At 27.1% G+C, this 22329-nt stretch overlaps 1 protein-coding gene, 4 non-coding genes and 3 pseudogenes across 5 annotated transcripts; 6 read left to right on the top strand and 2 right to left on the bottom strand.

Annotated features, from left to right (window-relative positions):
• Positions 1–4153: 4153 nt before the first annotated feature.
• Positions 4154–5722, top strand: LOC113385216 (annotated as a pseudogene).
• LOC113387114 lies at positions 5521–5603 on the top strand. The gene has a single exon (XR_003368080.1). It is a non-coding gene; the product is annotated as a small nucleolar RNA snR60/Z15/Z230/Z193/J17 (small nucleolar RNA).
• A 615-nt stretch (positions 5723–6337) lies between the features above and the next one.
• LOC113387120 lies at positions 6338–6426 on the top strand. The gene has a single exon (XR_003368085.1). It is a non-coding gene; the product is annotated as a small nucleolar RNA snR60/Z15/Z230/Z193/J17 (small nucleolar RNA).
• A 211-nt stretch (positions 6427–6637) lies between these two features.
• Positions 6638–6726, top strand: LOC113387113. The gene has a single exon (XR_003368079.1). It is a non-coding gene; the product is annotated as a small nucleolar RNA snR60/Z15/Z230/Z193/J17 (small nucleolar RNA).
• A 193-nt stretch (positions 6727–6919) lies between these two features.
• LOC113387128 lies at positions 6920–7007 on the top strand. The gene has a single exon (XR_003368089.1). It is a non-coding gene; the product is annotated as a small nucleolar RNA snR60/Z15/Z230/Z193/J17 (small nucleolar RNA).
• Positions 7008–7162: 155 nt separating this feature from the next.
• On the top strand, positions 7163–7234 carry LOC113387125 (annotated as a pseudogene).
• A 504-nt stretch (positions 7235–7738) lies between these two features.
• LOC113386012 lies at positions 7739–13532 on the bottom strand (annotated as a pseudogene).
• Positions 13533–16013: 2481 nt separating this feature from the next.
• Positions 16014–19478, bottom strand: LOC113386010. Its single transcript, XM_026623824.1, has 10 exons — positions 19435–19478; positions 18649–18868; positions 18420–18544; positions 18233–18328; positions 17965–18150; positions 17528–17669; positions 17243–17402; positions 17010–17144; positions 16780–16942; positions 16014–16704 (listed from the first exon to the last, which is right to left on the bottom strand). The coding sequence occupies exons 1-10, from the start codon at positions 19464–19466 to the stop codon at positions 16206–16208; spliced, it is 1758 nt and encodes a 585-aa protein (XP_026479609.1). The 5' UTR covers positions 19467–19478; the 3' UTR covers positions 16014–16205.
• Between the last annotated feature and the right edge of the window lie 2851 nt (positions 19479–22329).

The following is a 22329-nucleotide window of genomic DNA, read 5'->3' as shown; positions in this document are numbered from 1 at the left end:
AAAAGATTTATATAATTAAATATCTATGATAGTTTAACAAATATTATAAATATAATATATTATAATAATGTTTCTTGCTGAAAAAGATTAAGTTTTTCTATTAAAGGTTATGTGAAAATATAAATAATCAATTGATGTTATAATCAATCAATAATGAATATATTTATATAATAAGAATATTTATGGAATAATATATATATGAAATGTTAGACAGAAAAGTGTTACATATATTAAATATTCTATTAGACTACGTACCTTGGTGAGTGTTTCAAATTGTTCTGATATTAATATATAAATAATCAGAAGTATTTTATTTAAAATAAAGCATTTATATGATATATTTAATATACTGTATATTAACGAAGTGAATTTTAAAACATGAATGTAACCAGGGGTAGCGACAAGGGTTGCATTTTCTTAACTCTTACAATTTTCAAATAAAATCTGAATTGATGTTTTTTGGAAATGGAATCTAAATATTGGAATAAATATTGTATCGTTCTGTAATATTATAATAATAATCAGATTCAGATTTTATGCCCCTTCTATACATATATTCTGGATACGCTCATGAATGCAAAGAACTTTAATGCATTTCAAAAAATTTTTGAAAGGGTTTCAAATTTAATATTAAGCAACATTTATGAAATAAATATTTTAAGTTATAAATTAAAACACAAATTCAAAGAGATTTCTTCAAGAGTAAATAAATTTGATAAAATTATCAATGACTAATAAGTTTAACCGTTTACTGCGATAGTTGATCTCTTATATTTTCCGGCAATGGTGTTAAAAAGGTATTAAAAATATTAGTTCTAACATTTTGGGAAGCATCACATTACACAGAAAACATTAATCTTTAGTTATATTTAGTATCGCATTAATAAATATCGCAAAACTTCCGTAATTGTTACAAATGTTAACTAAACTATATTATACAGCAAATATTTAATGTTTCAATTCCACTTATAAAAATATTTGGTTTATCTGAAATGTGTTAAACAAACAAATCTATGCCTTTTTAAAAAATTAAATTCAGGAGTCACACAGCACTAAGATGGCAAAAAACTTCAAAATTATTAAATTATATTATTTTTTTAAATATTTTTTTGAAATATTGTAAATTAGTCAATTTTTCGATCAATTTTATTTGTTTAATATTTGTGTATATTGCGGAAGTTCCATAAGTTTGCTTTAAGGCGGTGGTTTCCAATCTGTGGGGCGCACCCCCTCATAACATCGCTAAGTTGTTACAAGGGTACAACTGTTTCCAAAATTCAGTTTTCGAAAATAAACAAAAAATGAAATTATATAAAAAATAATCATTTTTCATGCATATTTTTATATAATGTTTTTAACCTGTCTGACTGGGATATGAAAATAATAAATAAATATATGAATAAAAAAAACAAATTAATTTGCAGTCTGATAATCATCTTTGATATTAGTTGAGTATTTATGAAATGAAATTGTTGAAAAAAAGAAAAACCCAACTATTTTTTATCAGAACGCAGGGGGGGTGCAAAAAAGATTGAAATCCACTGCTTTAGACAACGTTCTGAAAATAGTGTCTTCAATCTAACAATAAGCCGAATACATTTTATTTTGCAAACAAATGCAATTTTCATATCATCTTAAGATGCTTATGAATCATAGTAATGTTTTCATATTATTTGTACTATAAACAGTTTCCGCACACATATACATCATGAGTTCAACGACACATGATGTGAAGATTCATTTTTTTTCCTAAAAATTAACTTTGACTAAGATTATGAGCCATCATATACTCTACTATAATTCACTTATCATAAATTCATTGCCAGGAGTAAAAATACTACGGTAGCTTATACTAGCTTTTATATTTGTAATAATTAAATCAGTTTTCTGATTATCTAAAAACTAATGCCAAACAATGTTTTATTATACCCATATATCTATATAATAATATGATAATAATTATAATAATATTATTATTTAATGGTAAAATAAGAAGTGACTTTAGTTTTAGCCGCGTGGCACAAAATAAGTTGTACTTAGTCGTCTTTAGATAAATAAGTACAACTTTAATTATAATTTCTACTGTTATTATTAATGTTGTGACGTGAGATAATATATAATACGAAGAAGTTTATTATAAGGATAATATTACAAATATTATGTAAATACTGACAGATATTGTAAATATATATTAGTATACTAAACTATTTATTATACATATATGTATATGCATGCAACAAGTTAAGGGTGGAAATTATCTATTATTTTTCGTAGTTTATTGGTAAAACAACTTAAGATTTTTGCACGTGAAAGCATTAAAATCGATTTTGTTATTTTATTTTTATTCCGTTCAGTTAATTCAATTTGATATATTCATTGGATTATTTTATCATTAAACAAAAATGAGGGCTATAAAAATATTATGATCTAGATACATAGCAACTCTTATTATCATAGCAATAGTTAATTTTAATTTTGTTCACATCGATTCCAAATAACAGTTTCAGTACATAATCATTTAGAATACAGTAGTTTTTAAAACATTTCACCAAAAAGTAATAGATTTTTAACCTTAACTAATGTATGTATAAACATATATGCATAGCTTATATAATAAAGAAATATAATATGATTGTCCATGTGTCTATATATGTGAAGTATGTGAAAATAACTATATTTTGATTTTAAAAAATAATAAATGGTATACTTGTATCAAAATATTAAGTTTTTTTCTATAATTGCAGCATTCATTGCCATCATAAGTTAACCACAAATCAATTATTTTGTATTGATACTACATAGGGGCGTTGCTACCAGCCGTATCAAAAATACGGAGTCCCCGAGACAGGGAACCCCCAATGATATTGATATTGAAACGAAGGCGAAAATTTTAGCACTCTTCTCCTAATTTTAAGGAATCGACTCGGCCTATCGTTGGAAAACCAAACATTTTCTGGCAAAAACATAAACCATTCCTTCGGGGAGTTAGTCATTATTAACTGAAGCAGAAACTTTATCAAAAACTGTAGCCATTATAAGCTATAAATGGTTTAACAATTGTGTGTATTGAATTTGAATTGTTTGTAGAAATTTTCAAAAAAGGATAGATGAATATTGATGATAAATGAAATTTTATTAAATTACTGCCTGGGGGGCCCCCGGCCAATGCACGCTATGCCCCTGATACAACATGAGAAATAATAGTCAGTTTTTATATTAAGTCAATCATTTGTTGTTAATATGATATTTGTACACTAAATATTGTACTAAATATTGTATGGTACTAAAGTTCTTAATAAGTTTTTTAACTTCTCGTAAGTAATGGGCAGAAAATCGTAAATAAACATTTTTGCATATCTTCACGTTTTGAAGGTTTCTGAACATTTTGGTATACTTAGAAAAAATGGATGTGTGTGTCCACGTTTTCAACCTATTTGAATTGTTCAAAAAACATTCGATTCCTATTGATAGGGAGATGGGCTGATTAGTTTTTGGCAAAGACAGGTCCAGCCGTTACGGAGATACGGAGCAAAGAGTGCAGAAAATACAAATCGAGTTTTTGAGAAAACGGATTATCCGATTGAGTGATCTAAAAAACATTCAAATTGTAATGATTGGGAAAAGAGGTTATTAGTTTTTGTCAAAGGTAGGTCCAGCCATTTCAAAGATACAGAGCTAAATGTGCAAGAAATTGCAGTTTTTGAGAGAACTAATTTTGACTAAAGTTCTAATATACTTTAAACAAGTAATTTCAACTTTGCAATTCAGCTTATATAATTCTTATAAATTTTAGAGAATGTTACAGTGTTACAGTATTAATTTATAATAATCTATTTAAAAACATTTAGTTTTTCTCGATATATTTCGTTACGGTACGGGAAGGTCCAGCAATTTTCCTTAAGGTACGATGCCATACACCACTAGTTCTATATTTAAATGTTTAACTTTTCGAAACATTTAATGATCTAATTTTATCGAAAATATCTAGTATAAAATCATTATTTCTTATGCAACATTAATTTGTATCGAATTCAACATTTTTTAAAAATTTGAATTTGTCGCTTTTGAACTTACCTCCAAAATAATTAATTTTGTTTTGCGGATACAGGTTGGTACTACTGAGCGAAGTGAACACGAAGAGCTCGCGGACAAGACTGACAAAATCATCGTTCTTTCTTTCCGAGCTTGCCTCTTGTGAAGAACGTGGTAGCCAGTGGTAACAAAACTATAAGATCCTGGTGAAAAATATTGCTAAAGAAATGTTCTCCGGGTATAGAAGTTCATATAAAATATTAACAAAATGTCCATAGCAAGTGAACCCGTCGAGATGGATGAAGATGAAGTGGCGTTTACCAAAGCCCGTGAGTTGACCGACGAAGAAAAGTAAAACTAACCCAACAAGACACGCGACTTGTGAGTTCTTTTAAAGCAAATAAGTTAGAAATAGATTCCAAAAAGAACTGGGATTTGTTCTATAAACGAAATGATACCAGGTTCTTTAAAACCGGCATTGGACTACACGTGAATTTGAAGAATTACTGGATGATAAATCCGAGCACGGTACGCCAAAGAAAATGCTAGAAATAGGATGTGGCGTTGGTAATTTATATACCCCTTGATTAAAGATAAGTTAAATAAGTATTTATATATGCTTGTGATTTATCTGAAAGAGCAGTCGATTTGGTGAAATCAAATTCCTTGTATGATGAAAATATAATGAAGGCTTTTCAATGCGACATAACCAAGAATGATATTTTCCAGTATTTGGAAAATAATTCTATAGACATAGTTACTGCAGTTTTTGTTTTATCAGCGATACACCCAGATAAGTTCAGCACAACACTGCAAAATATTTTTAATATATTGAAACCAGGAGGTGTATTGTTGTTTCGAGATTATGGATTGTATGATATGGCTCAATTGAGGTTCAAACCTGGAAATAAAATAGCTGATAACTTTTATGTACGGCAGGATGGTACTAGGTATGTAAAATTATCTTATCTTTATAATATTTTTTGATGGATGCAATGGATTAAATAACCCAAATGTACGTTTTCTTTATCTCATTACTAGAAAAAAAAAATACATTTCTTACCTTACATGATTTTGGCAGGCTCCCTCATCAGAGAGAACCCAATATAAAAATATGTTGATGTTTCTGCCCACTGACCTTACTAAATCAATTTAGTTTGCTTTAGTATTTTATAATATTAAATATTAATTATACTTTATTTCCAGGTCATTCTATTTTTCTACCGAGTACCTTGAAATCCTTTTGAGATCAGCAGGATTTAACATCATTTCGAACACCTATATTCATAGACGTACTGTGAATATCAAAAGCAACATTGATGTTCCTAGAATATTTGTTCAGGGCAAATACATGAAGCCTTACAGTTGATACAGGTAATTTCTGCAATAAGCTTAATTCGTTATATGAAATTTACAAAATATAATTTATACATTTTTGCTGTATGTTTTTTACTTTGTTAGCTTGCTTAATAATTTACTCTTGCATTCTCATACTGTGATGATATTATAGTTCAATTGATCGCTGTGATATTTACTATTGCAATGTCTTTCGCTCCTATCTGATAGAACAAAATATATTATAAAAGTTTTATTAGAAAATTCATGAATTGATTTTCTTATCTTTTTTTTCAGAATCTGAATGAGTCTTTGGAAATTAACCTGGCTGATATCAAAATTATTAATTTGAACAGGTAATTATTCATAAAATTCTTTTTAATGTTTCTTAATGATGATTTATGGCAGGCTCCCTCATCAGAGAGAACCCAAATATTAAAACGTGTTGATATATATCTGCCCACTGAAATATAGAAATGATTTAAAAAATGTAATTGTATTTTTAGATTATATTAATCTGTTTTTCTTGCTTTTTTAGAATTTCTGAAAGGCCTCATAAGCGATTCTATCTTCTATGGAAATATTCTGCTTCATTATCAAATGTAAGTAACTTCTATTGTCTTATGAAGTACATAAGTTCAAAATATATTGTCTCCTTTCTCAAATTTTCTAATAAGTTAAAAATGATGAAAAAAGAATTAGATTTTGCTTTGTTATCTAACTAGCAATGTATGATAACTTCGTCAGTTCCACCTGAATTTTTTTTGTATACCGTACATCTTTTTTTTTTTTTGAACTTGACTTTTAAAATTTATTCAATACTTTTTTCTTTACAGTATAATTAAAAATACTCAGTAGCTGCAAAACTAAAAGAAATATTAGGATCATTTGATCTGATGAGAGAACCATGCAGACTTTCTTGTCTCAACTAAGCAAGGTATTTACATAATAAACAAATTACTACATAATCTACAGTCTTTTATGATGAAATTATAGTTCAATTGACTTTACTGTGATATCTAACTAGCAATTGTCTTTCGCTCCTATCTGAATATTTTTTTGTATATGCCAAATCTTTACACATTTAAAATTGACTTTTAAAATTAATTGTATACTTTTTTTTGCAGTATGGCTGCAATTACCCAGTGGCTATTAAACAAATAGAAATAACCATCATGATAATTTGATCCGATGAGAAAATAAAAAAGACTACCTTTCTTGTCCTCAACCAAGCAAGGTAAATACATAGTAAACAGATTACTACATAATCTACAGTCTTTCATGATGAAATTATAGTTCAATTGATTTTACTGTGATATCTAACTTGCAATTGTCTTTCGCTCCTATCTGAATATTTTTTGTATACTCCAAAACTTACTTCATTTAAAATTGACTTCTAAAATTAATTCTTTACTTTTTTCTTTTCAGTATGGCTGCAATTACTCAGTGGCTAGAAAACTAAGAATTATCATGTTAAATGGATCCGATGTAAAAACCATGCAGACTTTCATGTGCTTAACTGAGCAAGGTAATGATAAACAAATTACTAAATCTATATTCTTTTATGATGAAATTATAATTCAATTGACTTTACTGTGATATCTAACTTGCAATTGTCTTTCGCTCCTATCTGAATACTCTTTCATAATCATCTTTATTTTGAACTCACTTCAAAAGTCTAACTCTTTGGGTTTTTTTTTTTTTTTTAGATTCATTGCATGAATCTGGTGATGCTGATGAAACGAAATTTTGAATAAGGTAAATTTCATGCATTATATTTTATAATAAATTTTTACTTATGATGATATTATAGTTCAATTGAAAGTTCTATGATATTTACTTAGCAATGTCTTTCGCTCCTATCTGATTTTTGTTATAAGCACATTTTGTTATAAAGCTTTTAAAATATCCTAATATATTTTTTTTTAAATTCAGGTTTAGTGTATGGGAGATCATATCACTGAAGTAAAATGTATATTGTCTCAGTAATCAAGGTTAGTTTTAGTTATTTCATGTTACATTGTTTCATTCAATGATGAATTGAACTTGTAATGATTTTCTGTGAATTTTCATTATATTAGCTCTATCTGAATATTATTTCAATTCAAAATAATTACTGGATATAACTGAAATCATTAATAACAAAAACATTTTTGTTTCAGTTGGATCTCTTTAAGGCGCTGATGAAATTAATACTATATGTATGAGATAAAAATCACATTGTGTATTATAGTTATTCTTAATAAACTATGTACTCACATAACAGATTTATTTTAGTTTAAATAACATTTAGATTCAAAGTACAGATTCAATAGTTTCAGCATATGTTTCATTAAATAGCTTCGTAAGCATCAGCTTCTGGATTTTGATTTCATGTCCATTCAAAACAATTCCAGCTCATCTCGTTTCTTTTATCTTTCTTATTACTCTTCTTTTTCTCTTTATCTTTGCTCTTTTTAGATTTTTTGTGCTTCTTTGTTTCCTGAAATAAAATTTTATTAAATTACCATAATTTCAAAAATCATAAATAAAAATTTAACACTGAAAATTACAAAAAATATTTCAACAAATAAAGACCATTACTTTATTACATTAATGATTACTATCTGTTGGACCAAAACAAATAAAATTTAAATATTTTGCTTTTAAATGAAACAAGACTGCAAAATTATTTGATAACAATGTTTAATTTTTACCTTCGTCTCCTCTATTAAACCTTGGTTAATACTACATGTACCAGTGGAATCCTCTCCACCTGCATAATTTTAATGATTAATTATTAATTCAAAAAATTTATCAAAGATTAACAATGTTGCCTATACCTTCTGGTGACCTTCTCACTTTTGAAGAACTTGGTATCCATTCATCAGAACCAAAGTTAACATCCAACTCATCACTTTTTAGACTATCAAAATCATTCTCTTCATTGGTGGGTTGATCATAATTAGAAAGTGGTTTAAAATCACCAATATCCAGTTTCGACATATTGATATTGAAATTATTTTTTGTAGAGTGAGAAAATGTTTTGCCATTTGAAACCATTTTATTAGAATTTTGTGTATTAAATTCTTCTGTAATCTCTTCTGCACCATCAATTTCCTCTTGGAATGTTGCAACTAAGGGGTTTCCAATTTCTGCATCACTAGAATAAAAGAATTGCTTCTTAAATCAAATGTATGCTTATTATCATTATGTAAAATTAATAAATGGTACAAAATTGTACTAAGAAAGTTGTTAGTTAAATAATAAGTATTGTGTATGTACCTATCACTGTCATGTTTATCATCAGCCACTGCAGAACCTCCAACATCATCTAAGAAGCTCCTGTCTAAAGCATCATCAGGACAAAAATCTTCCACGGTGTTCAATTGACTTTTGTACAAATGCTTACTGAAATTAATATAAAATTAATTAATTGAAATAATTATATTTTTTTTAAAAATAAAGTATAGTTTCTGTTACCTGTTACTATTTGTATGTTGTGCAGACTCAGTTTTTATAATTTTATTTTTAACATCCATATTTCTTTGTTCAGATGATGAACCTATTGCTTCACTACCTTGTTGACAGATTTGTGGTGATTTGAGATTGGCCGTCAAATTTGGAACTTGGCTATATTTTGTAGGATCACTGTTTACTACAACTGGTTTACCTGCAACTATTATCGGATGACCTGCACCAATTGTAACTGTGCTATGGCTTTGTATCGGAATGTCTTTGCGTTCGTTTGTGCTATCTTGAGCATTATTAGATGTTGGTATAACATTTGTTGGAATTTTAGCATTGTGGTCTGCAATTTGTCGTCTCTTTTTAACCAAGTTGTCTAGAAATTTGTTATAATTTGATTCATCAGATTGCTGTAAAGGATAAAATGAAAATCAAATTCATATTAGACAATGGTATCACTAATTATCTTCCCTTACATTTAAAAATATTTTACAAATATTATTTATCAAATTTTGTTACAACCTTGGATGAAATTAAATGTTTGTTTATTTTTATTATATGATTATTAATTTTAAAAGATATTACATATTAAGCTAAAATTATAACTAATTTTAATATGTTTCCAAGGCATCACAATATTATAAGTTGCAAAATTATAGATTCAGTTTTAATGTGAAATTATAATCACATTTTGTACAAAATATTTTACCTGAAACAATAGAATCTCTTCTTTTGTAATATCTGTATCTCTCTTATTTCTCTCTAATAAAAGCTCAAGACTTAATCTCTGCAGTCTCAGAAATGGAAGTCCCTAGAAACCGATGAAGTAAATGTAGGCCAAATCCATTTCTCATGGAACTTTCTGCATACAAGGTTTCACCAGATCTCCTATAGTAAAAATTATTTGTTTCACTTAAGAAACTAGCAACTTGCAAGAATTTAGAAAACTAATTAGTTATATACTTAAAGTTGCAATAATAAGATAATTTTTTATTCTAGAAAAGTTACTTTATCAAGCCAAGTAATTGTTTTTGTATATTAGCACAAAAATATAATATAATAAACCACTTGCATAAAATTTTCAATAAATCCTGATACTTGTCCATTTGTCACTGCTTGATGATGACTCATATCACAATGATTGCCTAATATTAAAACTGGAATATCATCAGGAACTTTAGCCAGCTCCTTGCAGACATAGTCAAAGGTCCTATCAATATATAACAATTTATTTAGCATAAATTTAAATTATTATTTTATAAACAATAATATATATATATATATATATATATATATATATATATATGATATTTATTTTTTACCAAGATTTAGTAACATCCATCATCAAATATAACTCCATGAGTGCCTTTGTAAACATCTAAAAATTCAGCGTCCAGAGCAGGAGGGCATGCATCTATAGGACTTGTCGTCAGAGATAATTTCAAACCACTATTTTGGGGTCTGGATTTTCCTCTATCAACAACATCCCATACTTCTACCTGAAAGAAATATATAATAATAGGTTCAAAATAAATAGGGACTTTATGGTCTTTAGAAGTATTGCCAAAATAACTGTAAATTAACATGATTAATTAAACTAATTGATTTATTTATTTTTTGACATGGATTTAAAGTATGGATATTTTTTTTAAACATGGGTTTAAAGTAAGGATACATTAATAATAAAAATATAAAAAAGAATGCGACGTATTTACTTTAGCTATGGAAAATATATGGAAAAATTATAGGATTTGCACCAGCATCCTGTGCTCACTTATACTAAACAATGATCATAGTATATTTAACACATTCTTAATAGTAGTATTAAAGTAATAAGTATTTAATGATATTCAGTTAAAATCTAAAATAACTTTAGATTTGAAATAATGTTTCATGAATATATAGTTTTATTCAACCTAATTCAACCCAATATAAAAAATAACAAAATCAAAACTTGCACCACAATAGAGACAAACCAAGATATACACGACCATCAAACGAGACAAAACTGAAACTTTCACATGAAACATGCTAAATCGAGTAAAAGACTTGCAAGTCCTCTGAGAAGTGCAAGCAGCCTTTACAATAAATTACCGGACGAACTAAAGACAATGACAGACCTAAACAGTTTCAAAATTAAATTAAAAAATTACATAAGAGACAAATGAAACAAATGAGTTAAAATCCCTATTTTAAATACTATATTACTTCTGTTTTGTAAAAATATTAATTACAATTAAGTATAAGTATGTATGTATGTACGCAAGCGTTCTGTGTGTATATATGTGTGTATTAGAGATGGGTAACTCACTCCGGAGTTATCACTCCGATACAACTCCTCCTTTGGAGTGAATCCGAGTGAAGTTGTCTCGTCGGATTTGTCATATCCGACTTCCCTAAGCTGGTACTAAATCTGTTACTGCGTTTTTGCTTTGGGAAGGAAGCTGTCGCTTTCTCGTCTCATAGGCGGTTTTATGACCTTTTAGGTATACGTTTTTTTTTCAGAAAATTAAATGGGATTTGACAAAACCTTAGATGCATAAACAACGCACTATAAAACACATTTGTGTCGAGTATTTCGATTTCAAAGTTGTCGGAGTCGTGGAGTTGTTAATTGGATATAACTCCTCTCTGTAGCGGAGTCAAATCCGAGTCGATCCGGCTTCGGATATGATAAGCCCATCTCTAGTGTGTATAATAGTAATAAGTAAAAATATATGTCTTAATGTTTAAGTCTGTTACATAAAATTTAGATTTTATTTTTGTTATAATTGCTGTTATCTCTCATACCAGAACAGTTGTCTGACTGAGAATTATATCAAATTTTATATATTTTCAATAATTATTACAATTGTTAAATTATTAACATCAAGTAATATTGATAAATAATAACATAAATTTAAATAAATAAAAGTGCAAAGGATAAAATTTACATGAAAATAATATCCGTAATATGATTTGATATAAAATATAAGCAAATAATAATAAAAGTAAAATTAATAAATAATATAAATAAAATTTCTGAATGATAAAATAATACTAAAAAAAAAAAAAAATATAACAAAATAACAATAATAGAAATAGGAAGATAATAATAATGAAATAAATAAATAAATAAATAAATAAATATAAAATTACCTTTACAATATCATCTGTAGCTTTGAAGGCCCATTGAATAGAAGCAACTTGAATTTGTTCTGTAGGAACATATTCCTCTATAAAACCTCTGCCTTGCAAGCGTTCTAATAAACATGATTTACCAACATTGCGATCGCCCTTGATTATGATTTTCACTAAAACAAAGGATAAAAAAGTTAATATTTCAGTAAGATAAGATTAGTCTAAAAACAAATTGAGTAATTAAGCAGAACAGTTTTCAAACGCTTGATATATGGAAATTCGAGTAAAAAATCATAGATAAGGATAAACTTGACACTGAATACCTAGGTACAATAATTATCATAAACACTAAATATATATTTATATATATATATATATATATATATATGCAAGATGCATATCTTTCCATCTTACAATATCAATCAAGATTAATATATTATATATATAAAGTTCAGTACCTAATTTGCAAAACGATAGATAACTTTTGTGTTTTAGAGCAATCCGATTGTGGTATTTTATTATTGAAGAAAAATGAAAAATTCATCAAGTAGAACACAATCTATACAATAGACAATATTATAGCAACAGGCATATTTATCAATAATGATAGAATTTGGAAATCTCGAACAATTCATTATGAAATCTCTGAATTAGGAATATAATAGAAAGTATCAAATAATTTACTCAAATTATTTGATTATTTAAAACCTAGATTGATGAGATTGATGAGGTAAACAAATAACACCTTTATATTTATCTAAAGAGGAAGAATATCTAAAGAAGAAGAAAGAGTCTCTGAATTAGGAATATAATAGAAAGTATCAAATAATTTGAGTATTTAATTATTTAAAACCTAGATTGATGAGATTGATGAGGTGAACAAATAACACCTTTATATTTTTCTAAAGAGAAAGAATATCTAAAGAAGAAGAAAGAGTCTCTGAATTAGGAATATAATAGAAAGTATCAAATAATTTGAGTATTTAATTAATTAAAACCTAGATTGATGAGATTGATGAGGTGAACAAATAACACCTTTATATTTATCTAAAGAGGAAGAATATCTAAAGAAGAAGAAAGAGTCTCTGAATTAGGAATATAATAGAAAGTATCAAATAATTTGAGTATTTAATTATTTAAAACCTAGATTGATGAGATAACCTAACCTTTAAAATACCTGCAGACTTTAGAATAACATTTTCCCTAATATAGTATATTCTCTTAATATTCTATTTCTATTAATACTATATATTATTCACATACTGTTATATTGAACTCCTTTCGAAAATTTCTTCTGCAGAGTACCAGGCATGGCCTGGTGACTGGGGGGGCCATTCGAAGCATTTTCTGCTTTTCCAGCTAGTCTTTTGAAAGCTGAAAACATATCAACGCTGATATGTTAACTTCTCCATAAATACTTTAATTAAGCTGTCGAACACGTCTTACTTTTACGACCAACATATGCACGTATAAATTTAAACCATTATAAATTAACTAGTTATAAAATATTCATTTAAGTAATTAAAAATAGAGGAGTGGTGAGTCAAAATAACATTGATGTTATATTAATTTTATATGACATTTTGATCAACATTGCAAATTCCTCTGCCACTAGTTGCAAGCTGCAACAAGGCAATGTCAACTCAAGTCAACCCATATGTCACAAGACAAGGTTGGCTAAATAATTAATTTACATAAAATATATGGAAAAATGAGGAAAATTATTTTTATTATAATCGCATTGCATTATTTGGATTATTAAATTGAAAAAAATAATAGTATTTTATTTTATATTTCTAAATGAAATACCTTTACATCTCGAAACATTATCGAAAATTTATGACAGATGATACGAAAGTTAAAATATGTAGAAGGAAGTAATCTTTATTACTTCCTGTAGAAAAAATTTAAATTTTCAGAAGAAAATCCTAGTTAACTTCCCGTAGGGTAAGTTATTGTAATGGGCCGAAAATCGGAATTGAAAATTTTTACATTTCTCGACGTTTTGAAGGTTTCTGAACATTTTGGCATACCTAAGAAAAATGGATGTGTGTGTGTGTGTATGTATGTATGGATACAAATTTCCAGTCACGTTTCCGGGCGAACGAAACAACCGATTTGAATGGTTCAAAAAGCATTTGATTCCTATCGATAGGGAAAAGAGCTGATTAGTTTTTGGCAAAGGCAGGTCCAGCCGTTTCGAGGATACGGAGCAAAGAGTGCAGAAAATAAAAATCGACTTTTTGAGAGAACGGAGTATCCGATTTGAATGATCTAAAAAACATTCAATTAGTAATGATTGGGAGAAGTGTTTATTAGTTTTTGGCAAAGGCAGGCCCAGCCATTTCGAAGATACGGAGCTAAATATGTAAAAAATGACAGTTTTTGAGAAAACTAAGCGTCCAATTTGAATGATTCAAAGAACTTTCTGCTTGTCCTAACAAAATAATTGATTTTGGAAAAAAAATTTTGTTCCATTTTTTTTGATTCAGATTTTATTTTTAATTCTGACTATAGTTCTAATATACTTTAAACAAATAATTTCAACTTTGCAATTTAGTTTATATAATTCTTATAAATTTTAGACAATGTTACAATATTTATAATAATCTATTTGAAAACATTCAGTATTCCTCGAACATTTCGTTACGATACGGGAAGTTCCAGCAATTTGCCTTAAGGCACGATGCCACCCACCCCACTAGTTTTTTTTTAATTTTATCCTTTCTCGATGTTTCAAGCGATTCGAATCGATTAAAATGAAATACAAAAGGGCTATGCTTTGTATGAGCCGAAATTTGACATTTCGTCGACGTTTTTTTAAAAAACGGCTGAACCTATTTCAATAATTTTAAAGCCATTTTATGTAACTCAATGAGGATTCGTATTGATTAGATTTGCGTAACGATAAGCCCTTTCTTTATAAATAACGGAAAAATGCAAAAATTTTCGTCTACGTTTTAGGCAAAAATTCTGAACCGCTTTTGAAAATTCAAAATTGATTGATTTTTAGTCAATTTGGCCGGGCTATTTTTTCGCAATTAAAACTGCGTTTCTAGAAAATATGTACAAAATTGAATAATCTGTATTTGTTTCTAACATTATAAGGCCCTACAGAAACTCAGTATGTTTATAAACTTTTTTATAAACAACTTATGAATTATTATGTTGATTTACCATTTCTTGACACATGCCGAGAAGTTTATATTACTTAAGCGTTTAGCCTTAAAACTTACTCCTACTCTATTTTTTCTTAATTATTAATACGCAATATATAGAAATTTTATACATGATGCCTGAGATTATTAGAATACCAAATATGATCATTTAATAGCATTATGTCGAAGGTCTTATTGAAAAATTCATATGGTAACAGAGAGCTGCCTCAACAGTCTCAACAATTACAACAAAAGATTCAATAAAAAATAAAACCAAATTAAAATTATCAATATGTCAAAAGTCATGCATAAATACAAAATATTTACCATGCTGTGTCAGATAACATTCTTATTATATTAAAACAATTTACTGAGTTAAATGGTTTATTCGTTTATGAAAATACATAAAAGCTATAATAAAAATAATAATATACTTCTGTCAAGAATATAATATTTTCCTGTTCAGAATGCAACCACAAAATTATTATTTATAATTGCATTCAAGATTCATATAAATATATGTACTAAATATTGAATAATAATATGAAGTTAATTTTGGTTAGAGTATAGTTATAAATCTGATGTTGCATCACACACAGCACTAATAATATTAAAAGATATATATCATTTGCATAATTTAATCAAATAAATTAGCAGCAATGATACAAAATTTAAACCAAATTTTTACAATTTTTTCACAATTTACTAAATTTTATAAAACAACAAATTTTTATTAACTAAACAAATTTAATTATACTGTACTTGAACTTCTTCTACCAAAAGATGAGTAGGCAATCCCAGCTTATTTTCATAGTTTATACAATTATGATTTAATTTTTTCTAACCTTTATAGCATTTGCAACTATACCTTTTAACAAATGCAATTAATGAATTTATAAAATATAAAATTATACTATTTCCTTTACTTTTATATTTTATAATATCAAATCCTTGCGATTCATTACTAATAACTTGTGGTCTATAACGACGATTTTCTTTAAAAAATGCTTACTTTCACCATTGTCATCTTATAGCTGCTTAATAGGACTCTCAAGACCTGCTGCAAGCAATTCTACAACTTCATGTTCCAACCAGAATATTCCAATATAGATCCTATTTTATGACATTGGTATCATATTTTGTCTTTTGATCCTCTAACAATTTTGCCAATGGCGAATGACCACTAAATAGTGAATATCCGCCACCATTACCCCACAGACTTGAAGTGCCATTCATACCAGATAAGAGAGATGTATAATTTAAACCGTTTTCCTCAAGAAAGCTAAAATTGCTATAAATTGATGTTGATTGATTTAAATCAATATCTTGCATACTTTTACTGTTTTCATCTATCCAATCTGTAGATAAAACCGTAGGTGATTCTATTGGAAGGCTATACAAAGACTTCATAGCCTTGTCTTCTCGTTCATTGTTTGAATCGTATTCTTCTTTCAAGTCTAAGTTATGTTTCATTTGAAGAATTGTTTGCAATGCAACATTAGTTCTAGCTCTTTTTGGTTTAGATTTAGCAGAGCCCGGTTGAATCATTCTCACTATAGCAGCCTTTTCATCATTATTTGTTGCATTTGAAGTATTTTCAAATACATCAGCACTGCAATAATAGTAATTAAATTAATTTATAAAATTTTATAAATAGTAATTTGATAGTAATAAAATGTTATTTTACCTTTTTGAAATTTTATCCAATATAAGCTTAGTCCATTTCAAGACTCTTTCACCGCAAACCTCATCTTGAGTAAAATCTGACAAAATTTCTTTATTTTGAGTCAAACCAAAGGGTATATAATTTGTCAATTCCAATTCTTCATCAAGTATACCATCACTATCATCTGCAATGCAATAATATTACTGAAACCACAATCGATTAAATATTATGCTTATTATAGCTTTAATTACCTATTCCAGAATCACTTTCAATTACATTGCTTGTTAATGATATAAAATGATTTTCCAACATTTTAAATGATTTTTTAAAAATAGTTTCACCAATCAGATGCTCTTTCCTCATAATCCATGACAGAAACAAGTAAGCTGCAATGAGAATAATTTAGCATATTGAAGAAATTAATTATCATTATTATCGATAATTAATATATATTATTCTCAGTAAATAAGTATGATTAATGTACCTGTTTTATACGATTCATCAGTTTTTTCCAACAGATAAAATAAATGTATGTAGTGTGTTAGAATAATTTGTTTCAAAATTTCCTCATCTTTTGATAATTCTGATTCCTTGCATACTGCATCAATAATTTTTGAATAGGAATATGTAACAAGTATGAACGCCTTAAAGAAATAAATAATACTTACATAACTAATTAATGTTATTTTGAGCTTGCTTACAAATATCAATATTTTTTAATTTTTTTAAAATTATAGATATAAATTAGTTGAGTACAAATAACACATACCTCAATACACTTTTTATTATTCAGTTGATTCGTTACAGGGCATTCAATTTTCATGTCATAAATTGAATTATTCAAAACATAATACATCTGTTTTAAAAAAGCGCTTATATAGTCTTCTAGAGTAGAAATTTTGCTGCATTCACTATAATAAAAAAGAACAAGAAGTCTTAGATAAAAAAACATTGCTACTAAATGAATTTCATGGAATAATATCTATAATAATATTATACTTGTAATTTATATGTATTGTATTTTATATACTAAATAGATGTAAATTGTTTACAAAATCAGTAATATAGTATGTTATTATTGAATAACTGAATTAATTAGATTTTTTTATTGTGAGTAATCACAAACACTACTAAACTATTATTCAATACTAAAACAAAATATGTGTAACTAATATAATAATAATACTGAATATAGTAACAACTTACAATGTTTTATGTTCTTCCAATAATCTCATCAAATTATTATGCGCCGGCATAAAAGATTGCACACATGAATTTGCTCGACAATACAAAGAGCAAATCTTAAGCGCATCCATTGAAGATGATTTGGGTTCCAAAAGAGCTAATTGGTTGTATGCATGACCAAAAGCTGGTGCTACTTTGATTGCTTGCCTTAAAAAAAAAAAACAAATGTAAATCTTGATAAAGCAAATTTCAAACAGTGTTTTAATAAAGTTTTTCAATCAATACATACTCATAAAAATTTTGCGCCTGTTCTTTATGTCCTTGATATCTAGCCAGATCTCCAAGATGAACAAGGCAGTATTGTCCTACAAAGCTCAAATCCGTACTGGAATAAAAGCAATAATAACAATCCACACTATAATAACTTACTTTTATATATATTTAAAAAAAAATTATATATAATTCTTAACTAATACCTGATTTGCAACACATCTTTATGAGCACCCCAAGTAGAATTCAGTAAATTTATGTAAAATCCTGATGCACCAGATAAATACCACGATAATACAGCAGAAAACTCAGACTTTTGTGTGACATTGTACTTAAATTAAACCATAAATTTTCAAAAATATGACATTTTTTTGTTAAAACTATATAATTCATTAATCTATTATAGTGTATAATTCGAAATTATTTTAAACAAACCTCCTTATTTTTTATCAGATCTTGCAAAGATGAAATACAAAGTTTGAACCCAATATTCCATAAATCTTGATCAATTTTATTAGTGAGTGCATAGTTAATGTCAATAACGAATATATGACGATAAATATGCTGAAGCTCTTTTAGCAAAGCAATAACATTCAAAGTTGCAAAATCTTTAGGCTCAAATTTTGTTAGTTGTTCCTTTATAACATCAGCTTTCCTACAAAACAGTAAAAAGATATACATTATAGTAAATAATAAATAAGATATATACTATAGTAAAGATCTAAAAAAAAAATGTGTCTTAAATGCATGTTACTTATAACTTTATAATTCAATTTGATATTTATATTGTCGAAGATGTTTAAAAACAGCAACAAAAAGTCACAATGCTAAAAAGTTGAAGCATTTACAAATGTGAACAAAACATAATCTAAACTATTTATTAATCCCAAAATTTAGATGGGTGATAAAAGGTAGATTTTATATGAAATTGGTTCAAATGCTATTATTCAACAATAATAAACTAAATCTTCAATCTAATAGAATATTATATATGCCATGTGCATGTAAGCACTGATCTTCTAAAATTAATCGTTACTACAAATTAATAAAAATGTATCAAACTTTTATTATTGTTGGATTATAGTAAACACCCAAACACACAAAATATATATGGGTATAATAAACAGTTCTTGACACAATAACAATTTGATTGTTTTCTCAAGCCCATAGCATTCCACATCACAAATAGATAAATATTTCCATTTATCTTCTTTGATTTACCTAAGAAATTCTATCGCTGCTTTTACAACCATGTCAATAAAACCAATGCATATAATAAATACTATGCAAAATATAACAATATTTTTTCAATTATTTATTATATTGTTATACTTTGGATGCGAATATTTAAATAAAATTCACTTTCATTTCACATATTTTTGACAAATCTGCCTGTAATCAAGGTTGACAGTTCAGACGTTGATAGCACTCAGAGACCACGTGATGGCAGGGTGAGGACTTCACAACGCTTGTGACGTTGTTCACTCCAGTCTCTTGAGCTCAATAGGCAAGGCGGCTGCGACATATTTCACTCGTAGATGTACGCGGCTAATTTAAAATTGTCGCACTGTCATGCTCTAATAAAAGATTCACTCTTATATAACGAAATTTTAAGCAACTATCAGAATCACGTTTAAATAATTTGGTTTGAATTTCTCTGTCATAGATTTGACAGTTGAAAATAAATATAAATACATATATTTGTCACCATGCAAAAAGTACAGGTTTTCAAACTTTGTAAGTTAACTTCTAGTATATTACTATTAAAATAAACAAAAATGTATTATTGATATATGTATATGATTACATTCATGTTTCTGTAGCTAAATATAATAGAAAAAAAAGAAAACTAAATTAAACATACGTATAAAATTATTTAAATATATTACACACACATCACGCATATATATATATATATATATATATATATAATCAAAATACATACTCTTTATTCTAAAAGAGTGTATGTATGTATATATGTATTTATATTTGGACTCGTTATGTTATTATAATTAAATTTGTTATTTAGGTTATTATATTTAGACTCGTTATTTATGTTTATTTATATTTATATTAGATTTGTTATATATATATATATTTATATGCATAGATAAAAGAAGTGTGTATGCATAGATAAATAAACATGTGTGTATGTATGTTTATATGTATTTTAGACTCGTATTAAAAGACTCGTTACAGTAGAAACAGATACACATGTCATTTATCATAAATTTATATACCTCAATTTATCATAACTTTTTCAGAATGAGCTAAAATGATTTAAAATACTTGTTAAAATAACGTATAAATCAACCATCCAAAAGTTTTTAGTGTTGCTTCCTATTGTAGTCGCTGCCTCTCGTACTAATCTATAATGTCACCATTGTTTGAGGAAATTCTTGAATGTCAATTTTTGACGTCTTAAGTCAAACAATTGTTTGTACTTGTTTACTCCCAAAACCATTATAAAACCTAAAAACACGTCCAAATATCTAGTGTAAAAAATAAACAAAACGAAGCAAGGAATTTAATAACATTATTGTTTTGTGAATACAAATTATTGACAACATGACAGACAATCCTAAGCAAACTGAAGAAGTAAAATCTAAAGTTACTGAGAAAGATGTTCCACCAGAGGTTGATCGAACACTAACAGATAAGTTAAATAAGAAGTTACTCTCATCATTCCTGGAACGAATGAATAATGGATCCATTGACAACGTTTTTAAAGATGACAAAAAATCCTACACTCCAGGTGGGGAAGACGATGAATTTGCACCTTAATATCTCCATCACAAAAGACCATTTTATATAAAGTATTTATAGAATAGCATATTGATATATTAATATAAAACTGCTTTATACAACTCCACGTATATTCAAATCTTCTTGTATAAAAATGTGATTTAGCTTTTTATTTGTGACTTGAACAAGCGAGCAATGATATTTATACTTTTATAAATGTGTGTTATTCAGGAACTATGAAATAAATATTCTATACTCTCTAAAACATAACTGTTTGATTCGTTGACATTTAATATCAATGAAATTTAATAAACCATAAAACATACATCTACACGCAGAGCGTATGATAATGCAACTATTATTTTGTAATGGTTCCAAAAGCTTTCAGACATTTTGCAGCTTTGCAGCTATAGCTTTAAATCCTCAGTTATGCAAATAATTTTGATGATTTTTATAAACACATTTTACTCAATTTGAATATAATAAATATCGAGTTGAATCCATGGACTACCATCCATGATTTTAACTTATTTATTATATTCTTAATAATCACAGTAACTTTTAATTATTCATGTTTTTTAATGTACAAAATAGTTTATAGTTTATATACACTTTTTAGACACTATTTTGATATTACAAGTTAATTTGTGTCTTGAGCAGCTATCAAAAATATATTTTAAATTTTGTTTAAAAAAAATTGAACCTGAAAAAAAAGATTTATCATAGGTATATATTCAAATAAAATAATGGGATTATAAAGCATGATTTATATTATAAATATAAAATAAATACACATAAGTACATTTTACAACCAAATTACTTATTTAATGATTGCTAATTTAATTTTGATGCAGAAAGCATTCTTTCAAGCTCTTTTTAATATATAATCATATTAAAATCATTGTATTATGTAATAAAATTTAATTCAATATAATTAACACACTGGTTATTAATTTACTACTAATAAATCTAAATTAAATTTATAAATACTGAAATGTAGGAATTTTTAACTTTGGTAAATTCGAATTTAAATCATTAGCCCTGCTGATCTATTGCATGAAAACTCTGAACTAAAATAACGGTTTGTTTGTAATCAATGCACTTAATTCATAAGTTACATTACATATCACAGTCATGACTTAAATATCTAATTGTTTTTCCAGAAACAAACTTAAGTTTAAAGAAATGCATGATTGGAGCAATGCTCACATACCTAAGTCAGAACAACTGTGTTTACAACAAAAATCTTATTCGAAACATAGAAATTGGTATTTTGAGTAATAAATATTATAAATAATTATGACAACACTTGAACGTGTTGCTTTAATTTTATATACTGAAAATTAATTTTACCGCATGTTTCTTATAATA

This window comes from Ctenocephalides felis, unplaced genomic scaffold, assembly GCF_003426905.1.
Source record: "Ctenocephalides felis isolate EL2017-DRISC unplaced genomic scaffold, ASM342690v1 CF-g0.4_SCAFFOLD_03571, whole genome shotgun sequence".
Lineage (NCBI taxonomy): Eukaryota > Metazoa > Arthropoda > Insecta > Siphonaptera > Pulicidae > Ctenocephalides > Ctenocephalides felis.
Note: the sequence above shows the minus strand (reverse complement) of the source record. Positions and strands in the feature narration are given on the sequence as shown.